Below are 24940 nucleotides of genomic sequence, written 5' to 3'. Positions count from 1 at the left end.
TAGAAATGATTCCAGTTCTATGCGGTGAACGGGTGTGAACTGATCACGTGAGCAATTTCCAAAACTTCTAAAATTAAGCTGCAGTACGACCAAAGGATAGTGGCTAGTATACAGAAGCTGCAAGCAGCTGAACCCATTTTATTGAGGTGATATTGACACATTTTGATGTAGACTACAGATCCGTAAAAAGCGACCAGATCGAATATGTAACCGTAGAAAGTGATATTACAGGTGGCCTTATCTATCATTAAAGCAAGTCTTTTACCAGAAAACAAAAGTTTTATTATTCTTCTCCTCGAGGTGACACTTATAGGAACTGAAGGCAGGTGATTAAAATTTTATTATGTATATTTGTTAGTGGTATTTGGCAGCTGATAGCTTTTGGTTGCCGCGGGACAGTTGATTAATGGTTTTTAGCATGAGCAAACCAGTTGCTGGCATTGATCACCTTCTTTGACCTTTAGGCAGAGTTTGAAAAATTTGCCACCCTGGTTATTTGATTAGATATTACACGTTTGACTAGAATTTTCTGATATTCAGAGTTTTAGGATTAGCCTAGAGCCATAGGTCTTTGATGTTGATGAATGCTAGTGGTTGGGTTGCTATTCAATGGCGGATTAGAATTTCTATGTGGGTTTATTTCTGTGAGTCCTAATGCCGTATTGTTGTGAGTGTTGTAAAAATTACTAGGGATTTTTTGAATTTTGGCAGGCTATAGGCATGGTCATTGTTTATCTCTCTAAGGGCATTACTGCTCCTATAGATGGTTTGTGGTAGCTGCGTGAATGCGGTTTAGAACTATGGTTTCATAACCAGCCCTAACCCTGGACCCTGAATGTTGCATCTTACTAGGACATGTCGCATTGCTTGTCCACAACGCGTTATTTGCATGGGGAGGGTGGCTTGGTACGTGCAACTATAGTTATGGACTCTATCATGCCTTACTATAGGAGTATAACTAACGCGAATCTTCAGAGAAACCTTACTGCTTGACGCGTACCGACCTTGTAGACTCGCATTTTAGCCGCTGTCACTGCACTTTCCTGTAATTACGCTCTTTAAGCCCTCATAGGCGCATATGTGATAGTTAATACCCCACCCGTACCACTCAAACACTGGCCTCCATTTCCATTGGTGTTCCATCTCGTTTGCTCTACCTCTTCCTGGAGCCTAGAAACGTTGACAAAACGTCGCCAATTCCGTCTCTGCATCTTCGACTACAGGTAGTCGCCTTGATTTACAACCGGATGCTTAGCTACTAATGGTCTCGCTCATACGTCGATATCAAGTTGTAAGGTATAAGGCTATATTTTACTTGATATGGAGATATCGATCCAGAATCCAACGTAGCAACTTAAGTAAAGTCATCTAACAGTATATAGAGCGAGAATTCGCCTACTAATGGCTGGAAATGCTAGGTTACCCTCATTTTACATCCAAATTTTTGTTTGATGGTATCGACTTTGTTCCGTGGAGGCAAAATATTCTCTTTCCCCAATGAAACTTACTTTTCAACTTAAAACAAGTCGATAATATCAAGCAGCAGCCTCCAAAGTAGGACTATATCGATATTTGCACTAGGGATAGCGTACTTGTTGTATCTATTTGAATAGTAGCATCATTCATTCAATAAACTTCAAGAAACGCATATTTTGAGTTTTTAACTTTAAGAAAAACATTAACTTTACAGTCCCCGTACAAGAGGTGGATAAAACATAGGATCAGGTAATCGGTACTATTAGTATAGATAAAAGTTATGGTAAAGGACTTACCTGTTGAAGTTTTTGCTAATCCTGAGCTATACGGGTTACGGCGATCTCACCGCGCGTCAGCCATTGTACCTTCAAATTCAAATTATTTTGAAAGTGATGAGGAAGAGGACAGTGTAGTTGCGACAAGGCGTAATGGGAAGAAGAGGAAGCGGTCAGATAATTTTGACGAGTACTCTGATGCCGAAGATGCAAATGGAGAGGACGATTTAGAAGATGGTTTTGAAGAAGTGGATGATGATGATTTTGAGTCGCCTGTAAAAAAGTCTCGGGCTACTAAGTCTTCATCAGTTAGAAAGAAGTATAAGAATGGTAAGGATGAGGTTAAGAATGATAATGATATGCAATTCCCAACCAGGTTTTCGTCAAGGAGTAATAAAACAGTAAACTATAATATCGATTATTCTGATGAAGATTTATTAGAGTCGGACGATGGGCTCGAAGATGATGAAGAGTCGGAGGAAGGCGCTTATATGTCATCGACACCGGTACCAGATGAAGGTGGGATTGATTTAGTAGTTACACATAGACTAAAAGCTGACTCTAAGGAGCCTGAAGAGTGGGACGTGCCTGAATGCAAAGAGTGTTATGAGTTTTTAATTAAATGGACCAATGAATCGCACATTCATAACACATGGGAAACTGCAGAATCTATAGGGGGTGTTCGTGGGTCCAAGAAAATTGATAATTACATCAAACAGTATATAATTTTGGATCATGAGATTAGGATGGATAAATCGACCACACGGGAAGATATTGAAGTAATGGACTTGGAACACGAGCGTAGGCTTGATGAGTTTGAGGAATTTAAACATGTGGAGCGGATTATTGATTCTGATCGTGTAACATTGAGAGACGGGACATCACAATTAAAATACTTGGTGAAGTGGCGTCGTTTGAATTACGATGAGGCAACATGGGAAAATGCCGCCGTGATTGTAAAAATGGCTCCAGCAGAAGTTAAGAACTTTCAAAGCCGATCAAATTCTAAAATATTGCCGCAGAATTCTAGTAATTACGGTTCTCAACGGCCCGCGTTCGAGAAGTTAAACGTGCAGCCGTCTTTTATCAAAGGAGGAGAGTTAAGAGATTTTCAATTGACGGGTATAAATTGGATGGCGTTCTTATGGTCTAAGAATGACAATGGTATATTGGCTGATGAAATGGGGTTAGGTAAGACTGTTCAAACAGTGGCTTTCATATCGTGGCTTATATTTGCTCGCCGACAGAATGGCCCACATCTTGTTGTCGTTCCATTGTCGACGATTCCGGCATGGCAAGAGACATTTGAAAAGTGGGCTCCTGATTTGAATTGTGTCTACTACATGGGTAATCAGAAGTCGAGGGACGCAATTCGCGATTACGAATTTTACACTAATCCACAAGCGAAAGGTAAGAAAAACATCAAGTTCAATGTTTTGTTAACAACATATGAATATATATTGAAAGACAGATCTGAACTTGGATCGATAAAATGGCAGTTCTTAGCTGTTGACGAGGCTCATAGATTGAAAAACGCTGAGTCATCACTATACGAGTCTTTGATAAGTTTCAAGGTCGCAAATCGAATGTTAATTACCGGTACTCCTCTTCAGAATAATATCAAAGAGTTGGCTGCATTAGTCAATTTCTTGATGCCTGGGCGGTTTATCATTGATCAAGAAATTGACTTTGAAGTCCAAGACGAAAACCAAGAAAGCTATATTCGTGATTTGCATAGGAGACTCCAACCTTATATTCTACGTCGTTTGAAAAAGGATGTGGAGAAATCTCTTCCTTCGAAAACTGAACGTATCTTGAGAGTGGAGCTATCTGATGTTCAGACCGAATATTACAAGAATATCTTGACTAAGAACTATAGTGCATTAACTGCTGGGTCTAAGCGAGCGCATTTTTCTCTATTGAACGTGATGAACGAGTTAAAGAAGGCCTCCAACCATCCATACCTTTTTAACAATGCTGAAAATCGAGTGTTGACGAAGTTTGGAGACGGGAACAAATCAAGAGAAAATGTCTTAAGAGGTTTAATCATGTCAAGTGGTAAAATGGTTTTATTAGATAAGTTACTCACAAGGTTGAAGAAAGATGGCCACAGAGTTTTGATATTTTCTCAAATGGTTAGAATGCTAGATATATTGGGCGATTACTTATCGATCAAGGGAATCAACTTTCAAAGATTAGATGGTACCGTTCCATCTTCTCAACGTAGAATTTCTATCGCCCATTTTAATGCTCCAGATTCGAACGATTTTGTCTTCTTATTGTCTACCAGAGCTGGTGGATTGGGTATTAACTTGATGACGGCTGATACTGTGATTATCTTTGATTCTGATTGGAATCCACAGGCTGATTTACAGGCCATGGCCAGAGCACATCGTATCGGGCAAAAGAACCATGTCATGGTTTATAGATTTGTTTCAAAGGATACTGTTGAAGAAGAGGTCTTAGAAAGGGCACGTAAGAAGATGATTTTAGAATATGCCATTATATCGCTAGGTGTCACAGATGGTAACATATATACTAATAAAACCAAGAATGAACCAAGTGCAGGAGAATTATCAGAAATTTTGAAGTTTGGTGCTGGTAACATGTTCAAAGCGAATGATAATCAGAAGAAGTTAGAGGATTTAAATTTAGACGATGTTTTAAACCATGCGGAAGATCACGTTACCACACCAGACTTGGGAGAGTCTCATCTTGGTGGCGAAGAGTTCTTGAAACAGTTCGAAGTTACAGATTATAAAGCTGATGTTGAATGGGACGATATCATTCCTGAAGATGAACTAAAGAAATTAAAGGATGAAGAACAGAAGCGCAAAGACGAAGAATATGTTCATGAGCAATTACAGCTAATGAATAGAAGGAATGTAGCTTTGAACAAGATCAAGGATAGCGTCAATGGTGACAGTGTCAGTGGCTATAGTGACGAAGAGGTCTCACGGTCCAAGAAGAAAACCAAATCTAATAACCTAAACTCTATAGGGGAGAAAGAAGTCCGTGCACTATACAAAGCGATCTTAAAGTACGGTTATCTCAAGAATAGGATGGCAGATCTTATTGCTGACGGCACTTTGCCTGTAAAATCTATCGATAAGTATGTGGAAGTGTACGGTGAGCTTATGGAAGCTGCACATAAGCATATAGCAGAAGAAGAAAGTGCAAGAAATGAAGCTATTGCAAACCTAGAAAAGGAGGTAGAGGAATACAAAGCGAAATTGAAAACGGACGAAATCTCGTCCGATGACAACTCTAAGTCAAGTCCTATTGCAAGGCTAGCAGCCAAAAGGCGGGAGAAAAAAGCTGTGTTATTTGAACTTTACGATATCAAGGGCCTAAATGCAGAGACTATGATAAATAGAACCGAGGACATGAAGTTTTTGCACAAGTTTTTAACCAAGAACTACCCTGATGATGCTATGAACTTCAAGTTCGTTAATAAACTACCGAAACCCGTAACAAACTGGAACTGTAACTGGACACAAGAAGACGACGAAAAGTTGCTCGTAGGTGTGGAAAAATATGGTTACGGATCTTGGACACAGATACGAGATGACCCATTTTTTGGTCTTTCGGACAAGATATTTTTGAATGAGCCATTACCCTCGGCAACTGTCGAAGCGCAACCATCTACTCCTATCGCGCCAGACCTACCCGCTGTGAACGACTCTCCTACTCAAGCTGATGCTCCTGCTTTATCAGCTCCTCAAGACAAGAAGTCGAAGTCTACTCCTGCCCTTAAGAAGGTGCCTGGTTCGGTGCATTTAGGAAGACGGGTAGACTACTTGTTCTCAGTTCTACGTGAAGAGGTGAAGAGCGCTTCTAGAGAACCCCCTTCTGTAAATCCACCCGCTCCTGCTGCAGCTAAGAAGGGATCAAGAAAATCTGCTGTAGCTAACAACGGGAGCCGCTCAAGGACTCCGGATGTGAAGAACGAAGAAGCCGCCTCCACTAAGTCCAAAAGGATAAAAAATAGCGCTGTTGTAGCGCCCTCGCGTCCTTCTTCCGGTAGCCCAAGTCCTCAGTTGAAGCGCAATGGCAAGAAGAAACCGCTGAATCGTCCCCTGCCGAAAGGCCCCGCTGCCGCATCTGCATCACCAACGACCATCCCAACAGGTCCTGCTTTCATGTCTACTCCGGTATCTGATAAAGAGTACGAAAGTATGGATGAAGAGGAGTGCAAACGTACCATGCAAAGTGTCCGTGCATCTTTAAACAAGCTACAGCGCGGCGGTAGCGGTCTAGAACGCAACCAATGGGCTGCAATCCTAAAGAAAGAGCTTATCGCTGTTGGAAACTGCATAGAGAAGCACAAGGGCGACTCTCCTAACTTTGATAAGAGTAAATTCAAGAGGCATCTATGGTCATACAGCTCGCAGTTCTGGCCTGCACAAGTCAAGTCTGTTAAGATTATGGCAATGTATGATAAACTCGTTGCATCCGCATCAAATCAATCCAGATGAAGCATACTACTGTCACATACATTCTTACAGCCAATGGCATATATACAGATACCAATATCTCTATTTAAGCTTATATATACACTTAAGTCATACGCTGTGTATACGCTCAGTATTATTATCATTTAAAACGAGTGTTGTTTTCTTTTCACGAAAGTTTTTTTGTGGACGGTGAAAATTTTTCCAAAGGAGAATCTAGGAATCTGAAGTGGGTTTGTTGTTTATGCGGGTGATCCATCGCTTTTCTATTTTCTCTCATTAACCACTCACTTTTTACAAACAATTGTAGTCATCAAAAGTGTGAATATCGAAGTAATAGAACCACGGTTTAAGTCGTCTTTTAAGAATTCATCTTCTAAAGAAATAAAGGTCGAATAATATTAGAGTCAGTTACTAGACACTAGTATTAACTTCTTAACCAAAAAAAAATCAAAAAAAAGGTTTATTATTCCCACATTTTATTTTAAAAAAAACGAAAAAAAACCCCACTACCCAACTATTTAATAGTTTATCCAACGAATAATGTCTGACGTTACTGATAAAACTGCTGAGCAATTGGAACAATTGAAGATCGAAGATCAAACGGCTCCTACAACTACTGAATCGGAAACTCCAAAGGTGGAGACTTCAGGAGCTTCCTTGTATGTTGGTGAATTGGATCCATCTGTTTCAGAAGCTTTGTTGTACGACATTTTCTCTCCTATTGGATCCGTTTCTTCTATCCGTGTTTGTCGTGATGCTATTACAAATACGTCTTTGGGATATGCGTATGTTAATTTTCACGAACACGAGGCTGGCAGAAAGGCCATTGAACAGTTGAACTATACTCTCATCAAGGGTAAGCCATGCCGTATTATGTGGTCTCAAAGAGATCCATCTTTGAGGAAGAAGGGTTCCGGGAACATCTACATTAAGAACTTGCATCCTGCTATCGACAACAAGTCTTTGCACGAGACTTTCTCTACCTTCGGTAACATTTTGTCGTGTAAGGTTGCTACTGACGAAAATGGAGGTTCCAGAGGATTTGGTTTCGTCCACTTCGAGAACGAATCCGATGCCAGAGACGCCATCGAGGCTGTCAACGGTATGTTGATGAACGACCAAGAAGTTTATGTTGCTTGGCACGTCTCCAAGAAGGACAGGAAGTCCAAGTTGGAGGAGGTCAAGGCTAAGTTCACCAACATTTACATTAAGAACATTGACCCAGAAACCTCTCACGAGGAATTTGAGCAATTGTTTGCTAAGTATGGTAAGATAACTTCTGCAGTTTTGGAAAGAGACTCTGAAGGTAAGCCAAGAGGCTTTGGTTTTGTTAACTACGAAGACCACAATGCAGCTGCTAAAGCTGTTGATGACTTGAACGAAACTGAATTCAAGGGTCAAACCCTATATGTGGGTAGAGCTCAAAAGAAATATGAGCGTTTACAAGAGCTGAAGAAGCAATATGAAGCTGCTAGATTAGAGAAGTTGGCTAAATACCAGGGTGTTAACTTATTCGTTAAGAATTTGGATGACACTATTGACGACGAAAAGTTAAAGGAAGAATTCGCTCCATTCGGTACCATCACCTCTGTCAAGGTTATGAGGGATGAGACTGGTACCTCCAGGGGATTCGGTTTTGTTTGTTTCTCCACCCCAGAGGAGGCCACCAAGGCTATCACCGAAAAGAACCAGCAAATCGTCGCTGGTAAGCCACTATACGTTGCTATTGCCCAAAGAAAGGAAGTGAGAAGAAACCAATTGGCCCAACAAATACAAGCCAGGAACCAAATGAGATTCCAACATGCTAACGCAGCAGCCACTGCCGCAGTTGCTGGTTTGCCAGGTCAATTCATTCCACCACCAATGTACTACGGTGGAATCCCTCCAAGAGTACCATTCCAAGGTCCAAACCCTCAAATGACCGGTATACCTAAGAACGGTGCCATGCCACCACAACAATTTGGCAGACCAGGTCCTATGTACGGTAGTTTCGGACCTCAAGGTCAATTCCCAAGAAATGGCCAACAGCAATTCTACCAACAGAAGCAAAGACAAGCCTTGGGAGAACAGCTATACCAAAAGGTTTTTACCAAGACCCAAGATGAAGAGGCTGCTGGTAAGATTACCGGTATGATCTTAGATTTGCCTCCTCAACAAGGCATCCAATTGCTCGAAAGCGATGAACTATTGGACCAACACTTCCAAGAGGCCCATGCTGCCTACAAGAAATTTAAGGAAGACCAAGAGGCTCACGCAGCTGCTGTTGCAGAATCGCAGGAGTGAAGAGTTTATTAAAACTCTATTTTCACCCAGTTATTTGAGAAAACATTTTCTTTTCGTATTAGATGGTTCCTCCTATCCTCACCGAAACGCGTTAAGCGCACCTTTCAATTGATCTAATATCCATATCTATGATTAGCGATGGAGTACGGTACCTGTTTGTTTTTGTGATCTTTAGAGATGATGTTTTTTCTGTTACAATTTTTTAACTTGTTTTTCTCAGTATTTCTATTTAAGTGTTTCTGCTGATTTACTACTATTACATCTACTAAATTTTTATCCTATGTTTTTGGTCTTCATGGAGAGCAAGTAGAGGAGGTGGGGAAGGGGAAGCTCGTTACCAGCCGAAATGCTAATCTATTCTTTAGCACAGTTCTCCTACCGCTTGTAGTATTTTTTTTTATTTTTTTTTCAATAATTTGTGGGAATATTTTTATTAAATTTATCATCTATTGCGTTTTTGGTACAACAAGCACTATTTCAGTTAAAATGTATATTTTAATCGTCTATTTGCCCCTTCCAGGCGTATTGCATTACATGTTAAATGCGTTAAAACTCCTTGACCATTTGCTATCGTTTAACACCACATCTTAGCGTTATTAAAAAATACATATATTATGTATATTAGTCTTATTTAGGATTTATCTACATCACTGAATTTAACCTCTTGTATGATACTAAATATCGCGTATTACCAATGTTTGAAATATGTTGATATCAATTGTCATCTGTCAAAGCGCTGTCGTTATTTGACCTCGTGACACACGAACGCATAACTTTGAGAGCCGCTGTCACAAGCACAAGAACCCATTATATAAATCAAAGACCCCGGTCCACAACTTAACCTGTTCACATTCATACAAATATCCGGAAGCAACGTCAATGTCTACGTTACCCAAGAGGATTATCAAGGTATGTAAAATCTCCCCAACTTTATATTTCACCCTATCTACTCTTCGTATACTAACCAAATGATATAGGAAACCGAAAGATTGGTGAGTGAGCCTGTCCCAGGCATCTCGGCTGAGCCCCATGAAGACAACCTCCGCTACTTTGACGTGTCCATCGAAGGTCCCCAGCAGAGCGCCTACGAAAATGGTGTCTTCAAGCTCGAGCTATACCTTCCCGACGAGTACCCCATGGAGCCCCCCAAGGTCCGTTTCCTCACCAAAATCTATCATCCTAATATCGACCGCCTCGGTCGTATCTGCTTGGACGTGTTGAAGACGAACTGGTCGCCTGCCTTGCAAATAAGAACTGTGCTATTGTCTATACAAGCCCTTTTGGCAACTCCAAACCCCAACGACCCCCTCGCCAATGACGTCGCCCAGGATTGGATCGCTGATGAGGACGCAGCTATAGCCAAAGCCAAGGAATGGACATCTCTCTATGCCTCACCTTGAAGCTCTACTCCTGCTAATAAGGTAGCCGACTCCGGTGTTTTATATAGCTAATAAAAATACATACTTTAAATGCTCTGCTCTACGTTTAACCAGTTCGACGGCAGCCATCGTGGCTGGGGTCGGTCAACTGAAACACTGTAATCATATCACAGGTGCACCTGGGCGAGCTGACCTTGAGTATATTAACTTATAACTTCGTGATTACGTTATTAATTGGTTGCGAATAGCAATTAGGATTTCATTTTTTTCCCTTCCGACAGCCAAAAACTTAGTACGCCATAATACGGATTATTTATATATTACAAATAACATTACTAACGCCAGAAGGAGGCGCATATATAGTCAGACAAGGTCCACTTCCATTAATAAGAGTTCCGAGAATACTTTGGATTTTGTCCACCAAGTTTGAGAAGTATCTAATTTTTTTCGCTGTTAATTGGAAACTAGCCTACTTTTCAGCTGAAGGCTTAGATTAGATTGAAATATAGTACGTGCGAGACTTGATACTTGTGTTTTTAGGACTTCCCAATTGAAATATTACAGTCACGCGAACTTGTGTTGGACCCGGAGTATTTCGCACGGTGGTAGAGTAAAACTGGGTAGTGTGAAGAAGACGGATCTAAAGAGCGAAACATGCTCTATAGTGGCGACGGCAGCGAAAAATTGTATATAGTTAACAACTTTACGCCAGCTGGCGAGAACTTGGACGTTGTAATGAATGAGAACGGCGCTAGAGACGAAGACTTCCGAGAGGGTGTCGAAAGGGATGTCAGCAAGGACGATGATCGCATTAATACGCCCTTTGACGATCGATTTGTAATTGAGAATCCTGAAGTCGATACTAAGATGGAAGAAGATGGTCAGCATGTTGTAGTACTTGACCCTCCATCCGAGCTGAAACCCTCGATTTTTAGAAACAATAAATCTGGGAAAAGGCCAGGGAATTTAAAGTTGGCATTTGCTCCAGACATCCACCACGATGCAGGGAAGTCTGAATTCTCATATGAGGCGGAATCGACTCAATCTTCCGCCACGACGCCGAGTATATATGTCTCGAAACGAAACGCATCACATGAAGCACATGAACGTTTGCATAGCCGGGGGCCCCAGGACGAGGAAATACACAGTCCTCACGAGGTGAAAGTGCTGAGGTGGGGTACCCAACGTCATAAGAAGCCAGGCATGAGAGCATTTGGAAGAGGGAGGTCTTTACGGTGGGCTCGCAGAAATGATGATCCATTTAAGCCGCCGCAAGGGGAAATCGAGACGAAGCCGCAGGACGAAACAGACCGGTCTGCAGAAGGTCGTTCAGTCTACTACAATGTGCCTTTACCAGACGAGCTCCTTGATGAGCACGGACTACCCATTGCGCAGTTTGCGAGGAATAAGATCAGAACGACGAAGTATACACCATTATCATTTTTCCCCAAAAACCTACTAATCCAGTTCAAAAACGCTGCGAATGTATATTTCTTGATCATGGTTGTGCTTGGAACGCTTCCTTCATTTGGTGTTGCTAACCCAGTCTTGAACGCCATCCCATTAATAGCTATTATCATTATAACTGCAATTAAGGATGCAATCGAAGACTCGCGGCGTACAGTCTTGGATATGGAGGTTAACAACACCAAAACGCACATTTTTACAGGTATTAAGAATCCTAATGTATCTACGGATAATGTCTCTTTATGGAGGAGGTTTAAGAAGCTTAATACGAGGATCATGTTCAAACTGATAAGATTTATTCAGGAGACTTTTACGAAAAGCGGCAAGCGTAGACGGGCCCAAAGGAAAAGAGAAGAACATCACATCGCACTAAGGTCACAATTAAACGCGCCGCGGTCTTCACTAGATTCTGTCGGGCAGGGCAGGCCGTCATTAGACACATCAAATTTAGAACTTAGTGGTACTCTTGTCACGCAAGAGGGGATACTGAATCGTAACAATGAACCTATTCCGGACTGTAAGTTTATGAGGTCGCAATGGAAACACGTCAGAGTCGGTGATATCGTTCGTGTCCATAATAATGATGAAGTCCCCGCAGACATGATCCTGTTATCGACGTCGGATTCGGATGGTGCATGTTATATCGAGACCAAGAATTTGGACGGAGAAACAAATTTAAAAGTCAGGCAATCCTTATCTTGTTCTCATAAAGTGCGGAATTCTAGAGATATTTCTAGATGCAAATTTTGGGTTGAATCCGAGGGCCCACAACCGAACCTATATACCTACAGGGGTAATGTTAGGTGGGTAGATTCTGACAATATTACTAGGAATGAACCTGCTAACATTAACAACGTACTTCTCCGTGGGTGTTTTCTGAGAAATACTAGATGGGCCGTCGGTATTGTTATATTTACTGGTAAAGACACTAAGATAATGTTAAATGCCGGTATTACACCCACCAAGAAATCTAGAATATCAAAGGAACTTAACTATTCGGTTATGTTAAACTTTGTGCTCATTATTGTGCTCTGTTTTATCGCGGCGCTGGTGAACTCGATATATTACCGCTCGCGAAACCGCTCGCGAGATTCCTTTGAATTTGGGACAATTGGAGGTTCTCCTACATTTAACGGTCTTTTATCATTCTTTGTCGCTTTAATATTATACCAATCCTTGGTTCCAATTTCGTTGTACATATCCATTGAAATCATTAAAACAGCTCAGGCTGCATTCATTTACGGAGATGTTTTGATGTATAACGAAAGATTAGACTATCCTTGTACGCCAAAAACATGGAACATTTCCGATGACTTGGGTCAGATTGAGTATATATTTTCCGATAAAACAGGTACACTCACGCAAAATGTCATGGAGTTTAAGAAATGCACGATCAATGGAATTTCATACGGTAGAGCTTATACAGAAGCTCTTGCCGGATTGCGCAAGCGTCAAGGCATAGACGTGGTAGAGGAAAGTGCGCGAGAAAAAGAAGCTATTGCTAGAGATAAAGAGACTATGATAGAGTTATTACAGAAATTGGGACAGAACTCCCAATTTGACCCCGAAGAGACAACATTAGTCTCCAAGGAACTTGTTGAAGATCTTTCGGGAAAGTCAGGAAATGCGCAAAAAGAAGCAAATGAGCACTTCTTGATGTCTCTTGCCCTTTGCCATTCTGTTCTAGTGGAACCAAATCCACAAAATCCAGACAAAATGGATCTGAAAGCGCAATCTCCTGACGAAGGTGCTCTGGTTTCAGCTGCTAGGCATATGGGTTTTGCTTTCATTGGCCGTTCTAAGCAGGGAGTCATTGTAGAAGTACAAGGTGAGCAGAAGGAATTTCAGGTGTTAAATGTTATAGAATTCAATTCTGCAAGGAAGAGAATGTCGTGCATCATTAAGATTCCTGGCGAAAAGCCAGGGGAATATAAAGCCCTTTTGATATGTAAAGGTGCAGACTCTGTCATATTTTCAAGGTTAGACAAGCATAAAAATGACAATAAGCTCATTGAGAGAACCGCTTTACATTTAGAAGAATATGCAACCGAGGGGTTGAGAACGTTATGTATCGCGCAGAAAGAATTGTCGTGGGAAGAATATAAACAATGGGCCGAAAAGTATGATGTTGCATCTTCATCTCTTGTTAACCGTGAGGAGGAAATAGAGAAAGTCGCTGATAGTTTAGAACGTGATTTAATACTGCTGGGTGGTACGGCTATAGAGGACCGCTTACAAGACGGTGTACCGGCATCCATAGCTATTCTCGCAGAAGCAGGTATTAAACTCTGGGTCTTGACCGGTGACAAAGTTGAAACCGCTATAAATATCGGATTCTCTTGCAACCTTTTGACGAATGACATGGAGCTACTAGTCATCAAAAATTCAGGAGACGATGTCGAGCATCTAGGAGAGTCAACAGAAGAAGTTGTAACCGCATTACTCGACAGATATCTCAAGGAAAAGTTTAACCTAGATGGTACCATTGAAGAGCTAGAGCAGGAGAAACTCATACATAGACCTGCAGAAGGTGAGTATGGTGTTGTTATTGACGGTGATGCACTAAAGGTCTCTTTGAGCACAGAAGAATTGCAAAGAAAATTCTTACTCCTGTGCAAGAACTGTAAGACCGTTTTATGCTGCAGAGTTTCGCCAGCTCAAAAAGCCGCAGTTGTGAAACTTATCAAAGATACACTCGATGTCATGACGCTAGCAATTGGTGATGGTTCAAATGACGTTGCAATGATTCAGGCAGCGAACGTTGGTGTGGGAATTGCAGGTGAGGAAGGTAGACAGGCAGTTATGTCTGCTGATTACGGTATTGGTCAATTCAGATATCTAACTAGACTGATCTTGGTCCATGGCAGATGGTCTTACAAACGTCTAGCCGAAATGATTCCGCAGTTCTTCTATAAGAACATTATTTTCACGGTCGCTCATTTCTGGTTTGGAATTTTTAACAATTACGATGGCTCGTATTTATTTGAATTCACTTATCTGATTTTCTACAATTTAGCATTCACATCCCTCCCTGTCATCCTACTTGGAATAATTGACCAAGATGTTAGTGATAAAGTGTCTGTGGCTGTTCCTGGCCTCTATCAAGTGGGTATATCCAGAAGTGCCTGGACCCAAAAGAAATTTTGGTTCTATTGTTTGGACGGTATTTATCAGTCAGTCATATGTTTCTTTTTCCCATACCTCGCATTCTACAGAACGGGCCTTGTGACCGACAACGGTCGTCCCCTAGACCACCGTTACATGTTCGGTGTGTTCGTCACCTGCATCTCGGTAATCACGTGTAACCTCTACGTGTTGCTCCAGCAGTACCGCTGGGACTGGTTCTCGACGTTGTTCCTCTTCCTGTCATGCCTACTAGTCTTTGTTTGGACTATGGTGTGGAGCAGCAGCTATCTGAGCCGCGAGTTCTACCACGCAGGCTACCACATCTTCTCTCAGCCAGTGCTGTGGGTAGTGTTGTTCGCGGGCATCCTCTTCTGTCTATGGCCGAGGTTCACGTACGACGTGTTCCGGAAACTCTTCGCCCCTAGGGATATAGATATCATCCGCGAGTGCTGTCGCCGTGGGGATTTCGACATGTACCCCGAGGACTACGACCCAACGGATCCTAACCGTCCACTTGTAGCAAAGGAACGTTCCGGCTCGATAAGCCAAGAGTACTACAGCGAGCACCCGCAGTCGCTCAACTCCCTGGACAAAAACACCTCGTCCATGCCCGTTCTCACAACAAAGCCTTTATCGAAGCCGGACTACCCCTCCCCAGAGGCCATCCGTGCTGCAAGAACAGCAAATCCGTCGTTGCACCCCCCCAGGAGCTCCCTAGACGTAACAAGACAAGAGATGTTGCAGAATAATCAATTGGACAGTCGTTTTTCACAGGACCGGGCACGGACATCACTAGATCTACCAGGAGTCACACGAGCCACGACTTTAATTAGCGGACAAGGACGTGCCTGAAGTCATGTTCCTTTGTCACGTCTAAACGATCATGTTAAAAAAATTACATTGTTATGAACGACGCAAGCCCTATGACACCCACTTAACAACTGCACTCCAAAGGAGCACGCAGGTGCTTTAGGTATCACAAACTACCTTAAATCTACTATAGACTCTGCGAAAATAGACTACATGTCAATATTTATAAATAAACCTCATGAATTAACTTGTATTTTAAACACTAACTAACCTATAACCGCCGTAGTGCCGCCTACTCCAAGATTAATTAATGTTCTCAATAACCATTCATTTAGGAAAGTGATCTGAAAATCTCTTATCTCTGATTTCTTCTGCCTCCACAAAAACTTTCAAGGTTTTGGCGCTTCCTAACTCTAAGATATACTACAGGTACCAACCCCTGTCCAGTGTTTTTTAACAATACGCTGATAAGCTTTTGTGGTTATTTTTTCAATTTTAAGGTACATACAGAAAAAAGATTATGTATGCTGATGATCTCTGCAAGATAGCGTATAATGATAAAATGATCACAACTTAATGAGTTATTAAGAATTGATCCGAATTGATGAGATCCAGCGATTTGGAGTTAATTATGTAAGCTCAGCGCAATTTTGATCCTATTTCCTTGTGTTTGGATTCTTTAATTAAGCTCTGAGCGAACTAAAAAGAATTATAACACCAGTAATACACACGTTAGTAATTTAGCGATTAATCTAGCTCCACACAATCAGAGCTTTACTGCCACCGATAGGGTTTAGTGTAGTTTTTCTAAATAAATAAACCTAATCCGACGCCCGGCAGATATTAAAAGAGCGTACAAGGAGGTAATAAAGGCAATGTAGGAAAAGATAGTCCTTCAATTGATTTTTGTTTAATACTAATAAGACAGTAATTTTTTTTTAATAAGAATATTGGCTGCTAATAGAAAAAACTATACAAATTGTTTTGAAAAGAATAGGTGTTGTTGATTCATATATATTTCAAAAGCCAAATTTCTCCAAAGCTAAGGGTCTGTATTTGGCCTTCTGAACACTATAGATTCATTGCATTTGCATTTTTTTATTTTATTTTAATTTTTTTTTTAAAATTTTTTTTTTTTTGTTTTTGTCCTAGCCGTTTTTTAAATTTTCAATTCCCATAACGAACCCTTATACAAAAAAAGTCCTCTACTGCAAAAAGGCTCAAAAACTGAATATCTACACAGCAAACTCGAAAACAGAAGTTTGCATCTCTAACCATCTCTTCTAACAAGAGACGAGCAGAAGGTTTGTATAATTCGATCCGAATTTTTCCTGGATTATATCATCACCTAATAACAATGGTTCAATAAGACCTTAATTTTTGGTATTTGAGCGGGCGCCCGCTACATAGCCCTGTTGCATGATCTATGCAGCCGGCGTTTTACGTTTCCCTTGTGGGCTTGTGAGTGTACCCGTAGGGGCTGTTTTTAAATTTGAGTTTCTGGGTGTCCCCTGTACTGGGATTGAATCAGGGATTCTTATTGTGGTTGTTGTTAGATTTTATTATGGTCACGTTACTAACATGTTCTGTTCGAAGATCAACTAAAGCGTTGTTTTAAACGTTGTTTTTGATTACTCAGTCCACACAGTGTTCTTTTGGGCCACCCTTTGTTTTTTTAGGCCTGGAACTCTTCCGCGACTTTTTAATAGGTTCGGTGTATTTGAGTAATCTTTGAGCTTGTGGGAAATTGTGACCGCTTAAAAGGAAAAAGGCTACATTGTTTTGCTCGTGGCACTTCATACTGGATAGCTGTCTAATTCATATTCGTGTGGGGGCAGTCGAATTTACCAAAACTGGTTAGATAAATAGGTTAGCGAGCCGCAGGAAAGCTGTAATTAGCATATTGATAGAAAAAACGCACTTGGAAGACTAGGACATTGAAAGTTAATTCTGCCTCGTTTAATGAAGCCTCACAAAACTCCTTCATCAAGAATGGTCTCCGATGAGTCCACTAGCAAGTGGAAAATTCCACACTATTACAAGAAATCCTCGACGATGACACAGGAAGTTTTTACAGATCTCAGTGCGATAGCGGCTGCGAATACTGCTAATAATAGTTCTCCCACTCTCACTTTAAATGGTGGTAACAATAGAATCAATATCATGAACACACCTGTTCCTGTGCTATTGGAAGACCCGGACCAACCGAAGACGCGAAAGGCGCAGAAAGCCAAGGCGAAAAAGAACGGCAAGATGGTTTTTGTAAACTTTACGGTACAAGATACATCCGAGTCACCGAAGAAAGCCAAGCCTTCGCGCCGAGAAAATATGCTGCGTATGTTCAAGCGTAATGACAACAATAAAATCGTAACCCAAGAATTGAAGGTGCTGGAGTCACCATCTGTTATTGATTCACGTTCTACGCCGTCTACCACGCCAAACTCTGCATCAAAGAGAAGTTACAGTTCGTATTTGGAATGCGGCAAGATTGGTAGTAGTGCCATCAGCAGCGCTGGAAGCATGAAGAGTAAACTAAACAGCGCTTCTCCTATCCAAAATGGCATGGCAAATTTAGCTGGAGACGAATTTGGTCTTCAACGCTCAGCTTGTAATAGTATGTCAAGCTCTCTACGTTCAAATTCAAGACCACGCATAAGACGATCCATGAGTGCCAATGTTGTTCTGCATGGTAGAAGTGATGGCCCTGGCCTTTCACCAGCGGCAACGAGCAATAGTCCGTCCGGATTGTGTCCGCCTACCCATCCGCAACGGGAACAAAATGGTAAGATTGATTTATTAAAAAAGAGGTTTTTACGAACTGCTAATAACTTGCATTCTGAAGTAAATTCGGGCCTAAACAGCTCGAGAATTGAACTTCCGCTGTCGGCATCCTCTAGCAAAGGCAATAATAAATTTAGAACCCTCTCTGCTAATGAACATCAAGGGATAAAATATGCCCCTAATTATGAGTACGACGATATTGAGAATAACAATGGTGAGACCGAATACTATACCCATTACTTAGATCCTTACTGTAGGTATGAAGACGCTACGTCAGAAACAGATATTAGTCATTCAACTTTAACGAATCTCAATTTGCATAGGTCCAATACCTTTTCTAATAGCTCATTTAATGTTGATGAAAACGATGCGTCAATAGCCTTTAGTAGGATGTTTACAAGGAAGAGAGCAAATACTGGCGGGTCCGTTAGTTCTATTGTATCAAACTCACAAATCGTGTCTCCCTGTAACATTCCTGGCAACACGAGTGTAAATTCTATTCAATCACTACTTTATTCGCCGATAAGATCACACTCACCTGGCAGATCAAGGTCCAACACAAAATGTTCTTCAAACACTAGAATACCTTGCGAACCATCCTCCAAATGCTTATCAAGCATTTCGACTGGAACTGCTACGAACCAACAGCCACAATCCATACACAAATCAGATTCTATCATTGAGATGGGTTCCTATATTGACACCCATGTAAGGCAACGCTATTCACACAAGAAGAAGCAGGAATCGATCTTAGAATCACTCAAACAATACCAACAGTCCTCAACTTCTGGTGGTGTTACGCCTACATTTTCACATGTGTCGAATTCAAGCATATCTGATGTCAACTTTCCAAATGTACCTTACACAGAATATTGTGGCATGTGGACTATCGAGAATGATAACTTTATTAATAATCTATATGATGAACAAAGCCTACCTGCAGTAAACGGAATACCAACCACTACTATAGAAGAAAACGAGGAGGCTGAACCCCAAATGGTCCCTATAACAATAGCCAGTAATACTAAGAGAGATTTTGAACCGCCTGGACGGTCAATTTCTACAAGTGAATCCTCATATCAATATTTGCATGATTCGCAAAGCGTTGGTTTGGTGCATACAAGGGTAGGCTCGCCAAGCATTAACTTAATGAACATGGAAAACAAGCAGCAACAGCAGCATTTAAAACAAACTCCGTATTCTTCAGAGTCGAATGAATTATGCGAGGATTTAGTTGCTAGTGATAATAATCCTTTAGAAAGCTATGTGGAATTTGATCTAGAAAACGCCCTTACTATATTATCTACGGAAAATGAAGTACCATTGGATGTAACTACAGATAAAAGTTCCAACAGTACTCTTAACCAAAAGAAGGTACTATCATCAGCCACAGGTGTGGATATGATATCTTCTACATTAGAGGTTGACAATTGCAATTCCCAAGGAGATGTGAAAGATAACGATCAGGGGCAGAATAACCACTCACACCAATTTTCTCGACACAACTACAAGTTCCAAGATTTAGATATACCGCATTTGAGGAACGATTTCTATACCTTCATGGAGAATAAGGACATATAAGAAAACAGAATTTGATTAAGATGTGTTCCATACCTGTAATGTTCGACAATTTGTAATTGTCAATTGTAATCCTAGATGGCCTTATTTTCCATTAATCGCTGTTATGATTATTACTGCTTGCTAGTTCCTATTTGTTTGTCAATTCTAATTATTGTTTTCACGGTGTGATAAATACTAGTGGCCGAGCATTATGGTGCTAAATGTTTTGATGTATATATTTTTACATATATATTATATATCCGTTTGGACCATCAATATTGCACATCTTTCTAAGTTACAGAAAGTTTTAACATTACACTACATTACAGGATTCCCAAACTCTAGCAAAAGTGAAACATTTTCACACTGGAACATAATTGCTCTTCACTTCCAACAACCATGACTTTAGTTCTTCCTTAGTACCATTAGGATGGTCCATTTGCCAGTTAATGATATCACTCATAGCTTTACTCATCCACACACCACTTTTAGTTGCATATAGTTGAATAAGTTCTTTACCATTCATTAGTGGTACCAATTTATAAACATTTTGAAGTTCTGCTTCTCTGACGTATTCTTCGAATTTCTGGTACATATCTAGCGATAACTTTTTACTATTCTCATCAGTCTCTATCAAATACCTGTAAGTTAGAGCAACATAATGACAGAGTTCCCTGTGTTCCTTAAGAGTTCTTAAGACGCTGCCGATTTGAGCGCGAGTCCACTCAGCGTAGTTCTCAACCATTTTATCATAACGTGGAATGGAATCTACGGCAACTTTGATAACATCAGCAACAGCGTTTCCAAAATGTAAACCATCCTTCAAGATTTTTTCTGTGAGACTCAATTTTCCTGAATCAACTTGTATTCCGTATAGAGGGGATAAAATCATAGACAATAAGTAACATTCACGGAAGTTTGGGCTTGAATATTTCGCAGCAAGACCTTCAAAATCCCGGAGCAAAGGTTTTAATTGATTTAGAAGCAGTGGAATGAATGCATTCATATCCTTTGAGCGTTCTATTACAGTACCGTCTAATTTCCCATCATATGAGAATATTTTTTTAATAAGGTCAACCTGATGCATCAAACGAATACCATATAAAGGATCCGGCCCAGATAGTATCTTGTGTACTTCAGTACCTATACGAGGCCTTGAAACCTTTTTCTCAAAGGACGTAAGAATATCAGGTTGCTTGGCAGCTTCAATTGCTTCTGGATCAATGACAAACTGGAAACGTGAAGCAAAACGGATCAAACGGAGGATACGTAATGGATCATCAAGGAAAGTTTGTCTTGGTGGCATTGGTGTACGAAGAAACCCATCCTCAAGGTCCTTGAGACCTCTCCCACTTAGGTCCTCTACCTGATTTTCAATAATATTGTAAAATAGGGCATTAAGCGTCGCATCTCGCCGCGTTACATCTTGAAGTGGAGTACCAAATTCAGCAACAGGGACTCTAGAATGATCGCTATACTCCTCAGAACGTAAATTGACAAAATCAATTGATATATCAAATAACTTCGTAGAACATGTTGCAAGATGTTTGGACTTTTCTGGATTTTTCTTAATCTTATATACTTTAGCGTTGGATAGTTGACCTTGTTTATTAAAGTATTCAAGTAAACCAGTGACAAACGTTTCACCTGTCATGTTATTCACAACAATATCAATGTCATCAGATTCCAATCCTAATAACTTATCACGCACCCAGCCACCAGCAATCCTAGCGACAAGTTTCTCTTCAGGTTTCACTTTCACATTGTTGTAATAGTTACAGTAATCTTTTATAACCCTACAAATCTTCTTCTCGACATCTGAGAGGCGTAAAGGATTTACAAGCACCCTGGTCATCGCAGCTAAGGTCTGAAAGCTTCACTCAGTATCGAATTACAGCTAAGTACCATCCATTTAGCCTGGCCTTCTTCCAACTATCTCTTCTTGTAACCATCGAGTAACCAAAGACCGGGTAAATCACCACGTGATAACCACGTGGTGATTAGATAACACTCTTTGACGCAGTTCACGTGATGATACCTTCAGGCTGCTCGGGCATAGGGCGTATTGCAGCATGTCTCTTCTTTTAGGTCGGTTCCCCTGCGCCGGCACAGGGGTAAAACCTTTTCTCAGGGATTTCCACGAACATCTTTTCACATAAAGGGATCGGCGAACCCAACCAACGGGAAGCAACGCTACTGGCTGTAACCATTTTTTAGCCTGTGCATATCACAACTATCGTTCAGTAGCCATTGATAATCTGTACATGACCGCGTTGCTGTGATGTCATCTCTGCAACAACAGGCACCGCCTAATGTGCACCGAGCGCGTCCATGATAATTACATAAGCTAAAAGCAGGTCACGTGAATCACATTGTACGATTAATAAAAATTTTCAGGGGTTGCCATCTTTAAAGCTAGGGGTTCTATCCTTTACTTCGGTATATTGATGGAATCAATGCTAATAAACCTAAAAAAGGTATCGAATACGTTAAAAAGTACGGAAGCTAGCAGTTATAGGGATTTATCAGTGCAGGCTATTTGTTTCATTATTTGAAGGTTTATTTAAACGCTGTTTTTTGGTAGGGGACCAATTAAGGTATTAGCAATAGTGTTAAAGGCATCACCCTTTTATAGAATTTTTTTTTAACAAAAAACATTATTGGGTGATTTTTGGACCATGAGCGGGAATCCAGATCACTTTGAAGGTGGCGTGCCGGTTTTCATACCAGATTATAATGAGTTCAGGGACTTTTATAAGTATATGATCCTAATTGACGAGTATGGGATGAAGTCGGGAATAGTGAAGATAGTTCCACCTAAGGAATGGTTGGATCAATTAGAAGACCCACCAGCTGTAGAATTATTGAAGCAGGTTAATATTAGATCTCCAATACAGCAGCATATTAGTGGTTCGAAAGGTGTCTATATTGTACAAAATGTGGAGAAGCAGAAAACCTATAATATAATGCAGTGGAAAGATCTTTCATTAGACTACCAGCACCCTGATCTTAGGAATCGTGCGGGTACGCCGTCGCCGCCTTCATCTCTGAAACCGCCGGGTTTAAATGATGGCGAGCATGGTGCGACAGGGACAATAGTTAGTGGTCGAACGAAATCAACGAAATTGAAAACCAAGAATCACGAGGACTTTACGGATGAAGACTTTAAACAATTTCAGCCGTACTACAATGTGGATAATATTGAACAATATGACGAGAATTATTTGCGATCCTTGGAACAGTATTACTGGAAAACACTGAACTTTACTACTCCTATGTATGGTGCTGACACGTTAGGGTCATTGTTTAAAGATTCTATGAACGAGTGGAATGTATCACGGCTACCGAATTTATTAGATCACTTGGAAGAAAAGGTGCCGGGTGTTAATCAATCCTACTTGTACGCTGGTTTATGGAAGGCGACCTTTGCATGGCATCTGGAGGATCAAGATCTGTATTCCATTAATTATCTGCATTTTGGAATGCCTAAACAGTGGTATTCTATCCCACAGGAGGACTCAAAGAAGTTCTATAAGTTCATGAAGGAGCAGTTTCCCGAAGAATCCTCAAACTGTAAAGAATTTCTTCGGCATAAAATGTTCATGGTGAGTCCCAAGGTGCTCGAGCGCAATGGGATTCGTTGTAACAATATTATACATCGCCAGCACGAATTTATTATAACATACCCTTATGGCTATCACTGCGGGTTTAATTACGGTTACAATCTCGCAGAGTCTGTTAACTTTGCGCTTGAGTCTTGGATACCGATTGGCGAAAAAGCAGGTAAATGCCACTGTGTGGATGATACAGTTGGTATCGATATCGCAAAACTTAAGACACTCTATCATAAGGCACAATCGAGAAATCGGAAAAATGGTATTTCGTCTCGTCCGATTAAAAGAGTTAAAAAGGAGGACAGTATTGTGGCTCAAACACTGGATGCGGGAGATTCTTTGAGGTCATTCAATGAGCTGATTAATCACTCTGCATATGAGTTGCAGGCGATGGAGGACCAGCCTGGACAACGGGCAAATAGGTCGAATACCCCAAATCAATACTTTGGTAATCCATCTATTTCTAGAATGTCTTCGCCTTTACTTTCTAGGATGATGGACTTGTCGAATATTGTCGAACCAACTTTAGAAGACCCGACATTAAAGTTTAGGCGCAAAATTCCTCCGCAGCCAACATCCAATGTGGTAGCTCCAAACCCTTCATCCGTGTTGGGGAACGCAACTAACCCTGTGGTTGGATCGCCTACTTTGAAAAACGTTCACGAGGAAAACATGTTGGCATTATCGTTAGCTTCAATGGCAAATAGTGGAAACTCGTCTCCCAGAAACACGCTACCGCCATTAAATAGTGCTGTCGGGAATTCACGACCTTTTACACCAAATAGAGAAGCAATTTTGGCCCCTAGACCATCATATGACCAAAACCCGCTGTCTTACTACTCTACACAGACGACAAAATCTCCTTTGCCGTTGTTTAAAAGGATCAGTTCTCCAAACAGAGTAACTTTGAATATTTCTCGTGAATCCTCGCGATCCCCAGTATCCTTTGGATCAGAGTATACTAAGCTTCCGTCCTCTAAGTATCACACGTTAAACCCAGGGTCTGTTGCCCTTACCTCTTTGAATCAAGTATCAACAATTGGGAGAGACTCTCCTCCGGATGCCAGTGTACTCAGTAAATCAATTGAGAAGACAAAGTCGATCGATGATCTCACGAGACCAAAGGACAGCAACGGGATTGTTAATGATAATACTCTCGGTTTACTAACGGGCGATACAATTTCCAGTGCAATAATGTCGAGAGCAATGAAGACAGAAAGACCACCTTCGCCCACTTCAAAGATTTCAGCGGATGAGATAATTATTTCTGACAAAGGAAAGTCATACGTGTGTCAAGAATGTCAACGTCAATTCTCGTCAGGTCACCACTTAACGAGACATAAGAAATCCGTTCATTCTGGGGAAAAACCACATTCTTGTCCTAAGTGCGGCAAAAGGTTTAAGAGACGTGATCATGTTCTCCAACATCTTAACAAAAAAATACCTTGTGTTGCAGATAAACATGAAGACTCCGCTACAGCAGCTGTTTGATTAAGATCTTAACACGTTTTAATACTTGGGCTACTCCTCTAGTGTCGTCTTGAAATGGTTGCGTTAGTTATGATAAATGATAAAAAGGATAGGTAAATAGACTAATATTGTATGAGTGGGAAAAATAATAGTAAAAGATGAATTAAGGTTTTATGGTCTTGTTGGCGGTATTTTCCCTGTTATGTGGCTTATGGTTTATATCTCTGGTCTAGAGCAAAAAT

The 24940-nt window shown here is 40.9% G+C and overlaps 7 protein-coding genes across 7 annotated transcripts; 6 read left to right on the top strand and 1 right to left on the bottom strand.

Annotated features, from left to right (window-relative positions):
• Positions 1–1756: 1756 nt before the first annotated feature.
• CHD1 (chromatin-remodeling ATPase CHD1) lies at positions 1757–6229 on the top strand (the record flags this gene model as incomplete). The annotated part of the gene is made up of 1 exon (XM_018133632.1): positions 1757–6229. One exon carries the CDS (start codon positions 1757–1759, stop codon positions 6227–6229), a length of 4473 nt encoding a protein of 1490 aa, XP_017989205.1.
• Positions 6230–6748: 519 nt separating this feature from the next.
• PAB1 (polyadenylate-binding protein) lies at positions 6749–8491 on the top strand (the record flags this gene model as incomplete). The annotated part of the gene is made up of 1 exon (XM_018133633.1): positions 6749–8491. The coding sequence occupies one exon, from the start codon at positions 6749–6751 to the stop codon at positions 8489–8491; it is 1743 nt and encodes a 580-aa protein (XP_017989204.1).
• An 879-nt stretch (positions 8492–9370) lies between these two features.
• Positions 9371–9891, top strand: UBC13 (E2 ubiquitin-conjugating protein UBC13; the record flags this gene model as incomplete). The annotated part of the gene is made up of 2 exons (XM_018133634.1): positions 9371–9400; positions 9469–9891. The coding sequence occupies 2 exons, from the start codon at positions 9371–9373 to the stop codon at positions 9889–9891; spliced, it is 453 nt and encodes a 150-aa protein (XP_017989203.1).
• Positions 9892–10524: 633 nt separating this feature from the next.
• DNF1 (aminophospholipid-translocating P4-type ATPase DNF1) lies at positions 10525–15315 on the top strand (the record flags this gene model as incomplete). The annotated part of the gene is made up of 1 exon (XM_018133635.1): positions 10525–15315. The coding sequence occupies one exon, from the start codon at positions 10525–10527 to the stop codon at positions 15313–15315; it is 4791 nt and encodes a 1596-aa protein (XP_017989202.1).
• A 1920-nt stretch (positions 15316–17235) lies between these two features.
• BCK2 (Bck2p) lies at positions 17236–19635 on the top strand (the record flags this gene model as incomplete). Its single annotated transcript, XM_018133636.1, has 1 exon — positions 17236–19635. One exon carries the CDS (start codon positions 17236–17238, stop codon positions 19633–19635), a length of 2400 nt encoding a protein of 799 aa, XP_017989201.1.
• Positions 19636–19975: 340 nt separating this feature from the next.
• CCA1 (tRNA adenylyltransferase) lies at positions 19976–21469 on the bottom strand (the record flags this gene model as incomplete). The annotated part of the gene is made up of 1 exon (XM_018133637.1): positions 19976–21469. The coding sequence occupies one exon, from the start codon at positions 21467–21469 to the stop codon at positions 19976–19978; it is 1494 nt and encodes a 497-aa protein (XP_017989200.1).
• An 823-nt stretch (positions 21470–22292) lies between these two features.
• AW171_hschr74227 (HGL137Cp) lies at positions 22293–24719 on the top strand (the record flags this gene model as incomplete). The annotated part of the gene is made up of 1 exon (XM_018133638.1): positions 22293–24719. One exon carries the CDS (start codon positions 22293–22295, stop codon positions 24717–24719), a length of 2427 nt encoding a protein of 808 aa, XP_017989199.1.
• Positions 24720–24940: the final 221 nt, after the last annotated feature.

This window comes from Eremothecium sinecaudum, chromosome VII (genome assembly GCF_001548555.1).
Source record: "Eremothecium sinecaudum strain ATCC 58844 chromosome VII, complete sequence".
Taxonomy (NCBI): domain Eukaryota; kingdom Fungi; phylum Ascomycota; class Saccharomycetes; order Saccharomycetales; family Saccharomycetaceae; genus Eremothecium; species Eremothecium sinecaudum.
This window is presented reverse-complemented; position numbering and strand designations above follow the sequence as displayed.